The 8,811-nt window shown below is 41.3% G+C and overlaps 1 protein-coding gene and 1 pseudogene across 2 annotated transcripts; both read right to left on the reverse strand.

The window, feature by feature from the left end:
• Positions 1 to 2,188: 2,188 nt before the first annotated feature.
• LOC308095663 (chemerin-like receptor 1) lies at positions 2,189 to 3,337 on the reverse strand (the record flags this gene model as incomplete). The annotated part of the gene is made up of 1 exon (XM_080442708.1): positions 2,189 to 3,337. The coding sequence occupies one exon, from the start codon at positions 3,335 to 3,337 to the stop codon at positions 2,189 to 2,191; it is 1,149 nt and encodes a 382-aa protein (XP_080298834.1).
• A 4,035-nt stretch (positions 3,338 to 7,372) lies between these two features.
• On the reverse strand, positions 7,373 to 8,473 carry LOC308095665 (chemerin-like receptor 1; annotated as a pseudogene). Its single transcript has one exon. The product of its transcript is annotated as a chemerin-like receptor 1 (transcript).
• Between the last annotated feature and the right edge of the window lie 338 nt (positions 8,474 to 8,811).

Consider the following 8,811-nt stretch of genomic DNA (forward strand, 5'->3'; position numbering starts at 1 on the left):
ATTCAAAATGGTGGGAGATCTAAAGGTCAAAGGTCAAAAGTCAGAGTGTGAAAGTTGTTGATCATGAGTAGACGCATATGTATATTGAAGTTTCATGGCTGTAGGTCAAACAGGGCATGAGTTGTACCTGTTCAAAGTTGGCATTTTGCTATAGCGCCACCTTTTGACGAAAGATTGTGAGAATTATTTCTTGATAGTTTTTCATGACCATCTACCATATGGCCAAGTTTCGTAAAAAGCGTATGCACGGTTCAGCCAGAACTGCGAAAAGTGGCAGAAGAAAAAAGAGGGGAACATTAAAACAGGTCCAGAGCTGAGCTCTGGCCCCGTAATAAGTGACCAGTTTCACCACTTGACAGGGGCTGCCCATGGCCCTTCCATGTGGAGAGTTCTGTCATCTGATTTTGTTAACGCATGTGCAAAACAATGTGCCGTCGGCCGACGCACATTGTTGCTTGTGCTGAACGAAATGCCAACCTTTGCCAACAGACTACCAGTCTGTTGCAGTCTGTTGTAGTCTGTTTGGTGGAGAGTCACCTTAAAGTGTGCTCCTCGGAGCACAGGTTCCCGCCAGGCCGTGTTGCCTACCCGGGCTGCCGATATGAAAGAATTGGGCTGGAGGTTTTTCCTTGGCCTAATGTGAATGTGCGTGCAAAGTTTCAGCAATCATGATTTGTGGCAATTTGTGCAAACGCAAAGTTTTGAGCCAATGACAACCAATTGGAGTGGAATATGAGACATCTGACAGGTACATATTCATCACATGATTACAGAGATATGGTGTGTCAATTTGGGTGAGGTTTGGACAAAATCGGTATGAGTAGTAGCAAAAACTGTGTTTTGCAAAAGAAAAACGCAACATGGCGGAAAACTTGTCAGATGGAAATGTCCATGGCTAATTTTGGGAGTTGCGTAATGATCCAAGAGGAATGCAAGGGAAAATATTTGTGATTGTGTGACCTACGGTTCAAGAGTTATTGGCTAAAACGTGAATCTGGCTGTTATAGTGACATCATGAGGCCCATTTGAAAAAATAGGGGGCATTTCTTCCTTGGCCTAGTGGGAATGTGCGTGCAAGGATTCACAGCAATCAGAGCGTTCATGATTTGAGGTATTTTGTTCAAAATGGGCCACTCCATGTTTTTAAAAAGGCAAAAACAAAACATGAACAACTAGAAAAAGTGCTCCTCGGAGCACAGGTCTCCGCCAGGTCATGTACGTTATTGTGGCCTCCTGGTGGCGCTATAATAGGCCAATGTGAAAAGGGTGTCAATTCTTCTTAGGCCTTTCACGGCAATCGGACACTGTATTCATGATTTGAGGCATTTTGTTCCAAAAATGTGTTTTGCTAAATTAGACCTGGTGGTGGCTCTATAACAGGCCAATGTGAAAAGGGTGCCATTTCTTTCTCGGCTTAGCGGGAATGTGCGTGTGAAATTTTACGGAAATCGCATGCTGCGTTCATGATTTGAGGCATTTTGTTCAAAACATCCTGCAAACTTTGGAAGCTAACCTTAGCCAATGAGGATGGAATATGGACAATCGGACAGATCCGTGTTGATCAGATGACTATAGAGATACTGTGTACCGATTTGCATGACGTTTGGATAAAATCTGTAGAAGTAAATGGGTTTTGCACAAATCGGCCTCCTGGTGGCTCTTTAACCCATGTGAAAATGCTCTGTGTCAGTCAAGCTCTGGAGATCTGCACTCAGAGGAGTGCACATTTCCAGTATTTAAAATATGCTGTAGGCCTTATAAATATGATCATTAAACCATTTTTTTAATAATTAGCAAAATGCATAGTGTGCGTCATCATCATATTCGTGCCACAAAAAAACATAAAATTAAATGTGTTTTGTGATTGTGTACAATTACAAACTCACACCTGAATCAAGAGAATCAAGAATCAGCTTTATTGTCACATCACTGGTTTACAGGTGTAAAGATGTATAGGTCAAATAAATGTTTGCATAAGCGCATTTTAATGTTATTTTTTTCAGAAAGGGGGAAGAAATAAAAGGAGGGGGGAGAGCAGAGAGAAAAAATCATTAAAGATGTCAAAGTCAAAGAACCTCCAAACAATATTGTTTTTAAAAACTATAACTTCAACATATTATTTTGGACATCTTTCATCATCGTTTCAATCTTGGAGAATATGCTGAGAAAAATGAATCGTAAGATAACCCTAAACCTGTGCCTCAGACAAGGCAATCTCTTGACTGGTGGTCCCTGGGTTTGTGGAAGTGTTGGTCTGAGGCAGCCCTTCAGTGAAAGCGTTCTCCAGCTTTCGAAATGAACGAATTGCCAACCGTTCTCCAACTTTTAGGACAGTAAAAGTTCCTAAAACTTCATTCTTGAAATCCTGACCCATGAACACGTACAACAGCGGGTTCAGGCAGCTGCTGATATATGCCAGGCAGAAAACTATGATGACCACCTGTGCTAAAATACGAGGAGTTTCACTGTGACCTGCCTCCATTATGAAACGACTTAGTTGCAAGATGTGATAGGGGGCCCAGCACAGAAAAAATGTGGTGATAACAGCTGCTATGATTTTGAAGGGGCGACCTGATTGGCTGGCCAGAGAGCGATTCCTCCTGAGCCGGTAGATGATGACAGAATAGCAGGAGACGATGACGGTGAAAGGGACCACAAATCCCATGAGGAAGCGAGTGATGATTATGGCCCGAGTTCGAAAAATAATCAACTGAAACACTGTGGGCGTATTGTCATTAGTGCGTGCAAATTTGTAGACGCACGTGGTGATGTCCTTATCAGGGAAGGAGATTGTGTCCTTAAAGATAAAGTTATGGGAGCTGAGAGCCAAGGCCAGTACCCAGACACCCAGACTCACACAAGACGCCTTTCTGATGCTGAGGTGGTTCTTGGCCCACACTGGCCACACCACACATACACATCTGTAAATACTGATGACCATCAGACTGTAGACACTGGCATACATGTTCAGGAAGAGAACAGTGCTGTTCAGTTTGCACATGAATGTGCCAAAAGGCCAGTGGTCGTCCAGAGCTTTTTCTGTGATTCTCAGGGGCAGGAATGCTGTGAAGAGGAAGTCGGCCACAGCGAGGTTGAGGTACAAAACAGTGTTGATGGTTTTCTTCATTTTGAAGCCCGTCACCCAGATGACAACTCCATTCCCCAGCACGCCGAGCACAACGACCAGGCTGTAAATGACGAGAGACAGGATCTTGACAGATTTTTCGAGTTCAGCCTTGGCATATATATTTGGTATATATGGTGGAGGTTCTTCATAATCGTAGTCAAAGTGATCAGACGAATTCAGCTGCAGGGTTTCATTGGTTGTGGTTATCATCTCAATTGTCCTAAAAGAAAAGGTACATGCTTTGTTTTATCACACCATGTCTTAATTTCTACCTGCATGTATTATTATCCTGTAGGTAAGCAAGACTTTATAACCATTTATAATGGCGTAAATACTAGTTACTAGTAACGCTAACATAAACTCATGATACAATGCTATATCACGATTCACGATAACAAGTCCATGATACAATATTTATCCCCCCCCAAAAAAATGACTGAAATGTGTAGGACACAACTTTTCATTTCACATTTGTGTGTCATAACATGAGCTGTGAGTGTAAAGGTACACACTACGTAACTTTTTTTTCTCTTTCACGACGGTACCATGTCAGACTATATGCGATTAAAGAGGAATAAATCCTTGGCGTTTCTTTGTCGGAAGACTGGCCGCACTACAAGATGGGGCGTCAGTGGCTCAGGAGGTAGCGATTTGGATATATTTTGGATTTTGAAGTCCTGAATGGAAACACTTAGTTTTAAGGTTGAAGGAGATTTTTGGGCTTTTATGAAAAAATTAAATGCCCAAATGGGTGATGGAAACACTTGCTCAATACGTTTCGAGGTATAAAGCATTGAACTCACATGATGACTATCGATTTTGCACAGTTGTAACTTAATATTTGTATTACAATTAGTATTATAATTAGGCCTATTATAAGTATAACCCACGTCAGTTTGAATACATTCCCACGTCAAACCAAAAACATTTCCGAACGCACGCCTGATTTATAGTAAACCACAAAAAGAGCGGTCCCACACTTGTAGATCAGCAATACTCTGTGCCAGCCATGTGCATGTTTACCATATATGTCAGCACAGCCGTCTGTGTTCATATTTCGCATTGTCTGCTAAGGTTTCTTACATGATTATGTTTTAAAAATGTGAATCTGTAAAATCTGATCACCGCCAAGACGCTCATCTCCCTCCGCTGCTGGTCGAAAAATAAAATAGATACCTATCATACTGTAGTAGGCCTACCGTCGCACAACCATGATAATGCAAAATATATCATAATTTTTGCACGATAATGACAGTATGCTTATTACTAAATACAGCTGATGAAACATTTCAAACATTGACATTTACCAACTCTTAATAAAAGGTAACCAAGTGTTAAATAGCTCTATATTCTGATAGCAATCATTAATAGACTGTTTAGATAAGGAGAGAAATAAAGAAAAGAAAATATACCTGTTTCAAAGTGTTGAAGAGACGTCAGCCAGACAACTGTCTTGTTCAAACTGTGGTCAGTGAGGAGCTCACTGTGGGAGGTGTCCTAGCGTTGCTGTCAGGCAGAAACATGCTATCTTCATATTGAACATTTTTTGTATATTCATTCCCTATTTTGTCATACTGCAGTGTCACACACAAGTTATGAAACAGCTTTGATCTGCTTGTGCTATTTTTTGAAACTTTTTAAAGTGAAAATTCAAGCGGTTATGTGTGTCTGTGGGTTCTATAAATATTGAACCAATGAAAAGTATTAAAGTAATAAGTAATACATAATAACAACATTGGATCAATTGAAACAGGTTATTTTTTTCTATTTCCTGAAAAGTAACACTTTTGGACATACAAAGTTTCCACCAACCCAGCCAGATGTAATGTTTACATTAATAAGATACAGCATTTTCCAGACCCAGATATCAGTGACCTAAGCTAATGCTACAAGAAAACTATAGTCTGTGAGGCAGGACCCCAAATTTGGGCCATGGGTACCATCTGGGGGGAATCTGATAGTGATTTTTGGGAAGGTATACACCCCTAGTGCTCGAAAATATATGATAACATTGCAGCGGTGGTGGCTTTCTGTGTGTTATCACTCCATTCACAACCCCATGCCATAAAACACTTTTCAAAATTACAGATAGAACCGAATGTTTTATAAGCTCAGACAAAAAGTTGTTAAAATTAGCAACTCTAGAAATGTCATCTATTACTGGCAGTGGCAACATATATTGACTACATTACACAAGGCGTACTTCTGTTTTCATGAAGGATGTCCATACACAGTCCACACACCACAGTCCAGTCCACACACCACAACTAGTCGCAACTTGCAACCATGTTGCAAGAAATTGCAGCAGTCTGGAAATGGTTGCAAGTAGTTACAAGTATTGCAGTTGCAACTTTTTTGCGTTGCGAATCATTGGTGTGGAGTGTGCTGGCCTTTACATAAAGGTTCCCACTGTAAATACCATGTTTACATACACAGATTCTAAGGAAATGTATCATGATATTCAATAAACATAATTTAGTGTGTGTAATACATAGGATAACTTTTACTTTACCATTACATACATGAATATCACCTTTGCAGCTGTTGCTTTTTTCACAACAGTTGTTTACATACAAAGCACCTCTATGGCTTGCAGAATTGCTAATTCATTCATTCATTAATTTTTGGACCTACAGTAAGTGGGACTAATCAAACATCACGCAGGTTCCACCCCCAGTTCATGTAGTCCGTAAGCTAGGACCTCAAATTTACCATCTAGGGGGAATAATTCTCATAGTGATTTTTGGGAAGGTACTGTATACACCCCTAGTGCTAGAAAATATGTGATAATATTGCAGTAGTGGTAGATTTGTATGTGTTATCAATCCATTCATACAGTAACACCATGCCAAAACACACACATTTTTGTTGCGTTGCGCCGTGTTGTGAGCTTGTAGGTCTGAGGTCTGAAAAAAGCAGATGTACACACACCACGTGTGGCCCATTATATGGTCGCATATGAATTCATGTATTACTGTAAGTAACTGTGGAATAACATTCTTACCTAATGATATATTACATAGGTTAAGTCATAGTTACTTCAACATTAATTGATGAGGAAGACAAGGAATTCATGATGAATTTATGATTAAATGATGCTTAAATAATGTATTAGTTCATGTGTTAAATTAAGCGTTAATTACGTGTATGAATGCGCCCTAGATAAGCCAGTGTTACTGGTTAGTCTTTTAGGTAAAAGAAAAGAAGCAGGATGTGAGTTTTCAATGAGTCTAACATGGTTTCATGTTTGCCCCTCATATTAATTTACAAGAATGGACGGTAGAAGCACTTTTAGCTGCTTACACTTTATTCAACTTTTACATAGAACGTAGCATAACATTTACACCCTGGGGGTGTTTGATGTTGAATGGGCTTATATAGGAGGGCGTGTCTGATCAAATGGATATCATTAAATCGACATAGCAATTGTATTAATGTGTTCATGATGTATGAATGATTGTCACAAGCTGGACGTGTTTCAGACAAGATGCCACAGACGAATACTAAGAATATTCTGGCCCATGACCGTCTCCAATGAAAACCTTTACCGGAGCACAGGCTTGACCCCACTGTCAAGTATCATCAAGCTCAAAAGATGGATGTGGATAGGTCACGTGTGCAGAATGGACCCAAGTGCCATCCCAAGGGTAGCCATGAGATGGACACCACCAGGGAAGAGAAAAAGAGGCCGACCCAAAGAGACCTGGAGAAGATCTGTGGAGAAAGAGATGAAAGAACTTGGATGGACCTGGGGCCAAGTGCAGCACTGGGCAGTAGACAGACAACATTTCCAGTATTTAGAATACACTGTAGGCCTTATAAACATGATCATTAAACCATTTTGTAAATAAATAGCAAAACGCATAGTGTGCATCATCATCATATTCCTGCCACAAACAAACACAAAATTAAATGTGTTTTGTGATTAATGTGTACAATTACAAACTCAAACCTGAATCAAGATAATCAAGAATCAGCTTTATTGTCACATCACTGGTTTACAGGTGTAAAGATGTAGGTCAAATAAATGTTTGCATAAGCACCAGCATTTTATTAAAATTTTTTCAGAAAGGCGGAAGAAATAAAAGGAGGGGGGAGAGGGAGAACAGGGAGAAAAATCTAACATTAAAGATGTCAAAGTCAAAGAACCTCCAAACAATATTGTTTTTAAAAACTATAACTTCAACACATTATTTTGGACATCTTTCAATTTTTGTGCATATTAAAATGAATCCAAAGATAACCCTATACCTGAGCCTCAGACAAGGCAGTCTCTTGACTGGTGGTACCTGGGTTTGTGGAAGTGTTGGACTGAGGCAGCCGTTCAGTGAAAGCGTTCTCCAGCACTTTTAGGACAGACCTACGAACTTCATTCTTGAAATCCTGACCCATGAATACGTACAAAAGCGGGTTCAGGCAGCTGCTGATATATGCCAGGCAGAAAACTATGATGATCACATGTTCCAGTGTTTCACCGTCACCTGCCGCCATTATCAACCGACTTAGTTGCAAGATGTGATAGGGGGCCCAGCACAGGAAAAATGTGGTGATAACAGCTGCTATGATTTTGAAGGGGCGACCTGATTGGCTAGCCAGAGAGCGATTCCTCCTGAGCCGGTAGATGATGACAGAATAGCAGGAGACGATGACGGTGAAAGGGACAACGAATCCCATGAGGAAGCGAGGAAGAGTGATGATCATGTCCCCAAATCGAAACTAATCAGTGCGTGCAAATTTGTAGACGCACATGGTGATCCTTCCGTCCTTATCACAGGTGTCCTTAAAGATGAAGTAAGGTGAGCTGAGAGCCAAGGCCAGTACCCAAACACCCAGACTCACACAAGATGCCTTTCTGATGCTGCGGTGGTTCTGGGCCCATACTGGCCACACCACACAAACACATCTGTCAATACTGATGACCAACAGACTGTAGATGCTGGCGTACATGTTCAGGAAGAGAACGGTGCTGTTCAATTTGCACATGAATCTGCCAAAAGTCCAGTGGCCGTCCAGAGCTCTTTCTGTGATTCTCAGGGGCAGGAATGCTGTGAAGAGGAAGTCGGCCACAGCGAGGTTGAGGTACCAAACGGTGTTGACGGTTTTCTTCATTTTGATGCCCGTCGCCCAGATGACAACTCCGTTCCCCAGCACGCCGAGCACAAAAACCAGGCTGTAAATGACGAGGAACACAATCTTGACGGATCTTTTTGGTTCAGCATGTTCATCCTCTCCTGATTGCCTCCTGATTGCATAATCGTAGTCATCGTAGTAATCGTAATCGTCATAGTTGGAGTCACCTGACCCAGACGAATCCAGCAGCTGGGTTTCATTGGTTGTGGTTATCATCTCAATTGTCCTGAAAAAAAAAGGCACATGCTTTGTTTTATCACACCATTTATTCCATGCGATTATAGTGGAATAAATCCTTGGCGTCTCTTTGTCGGGAGACTGGCCGCACTACAAGATGGGGCGATTCCCGGCTCCTCCTGGCTACTTGTCGAAGTGTCCTTGAGCAAGACACTGAACCCCTAACTGCTGCCGATGAGCAGGTTGGTGCCTTGCATGGTTTCCACCGCCAGCGGTGTGTGAATGGGTAAATGTGAAATAGGCCTACATTGTAAAGCGATTTGGAGAAAAGCGCTAAATTAATGCAGTCCATTCAAGATCAATAATCGTTTGCCTTT

This window comes from Gymnoscopelus braueri, assembly GCF_963280865.1.
Source record: "Gymnoscopelus braueri genome assembly, chromosome: 11".
Taxonomy (NCBI): Eukaryota; Metazoa; Chordata; class Actinopteri; order Myctophiformes; family Myctophidae; genus Gymnoscopelus; species Gymnoscopelus braueri.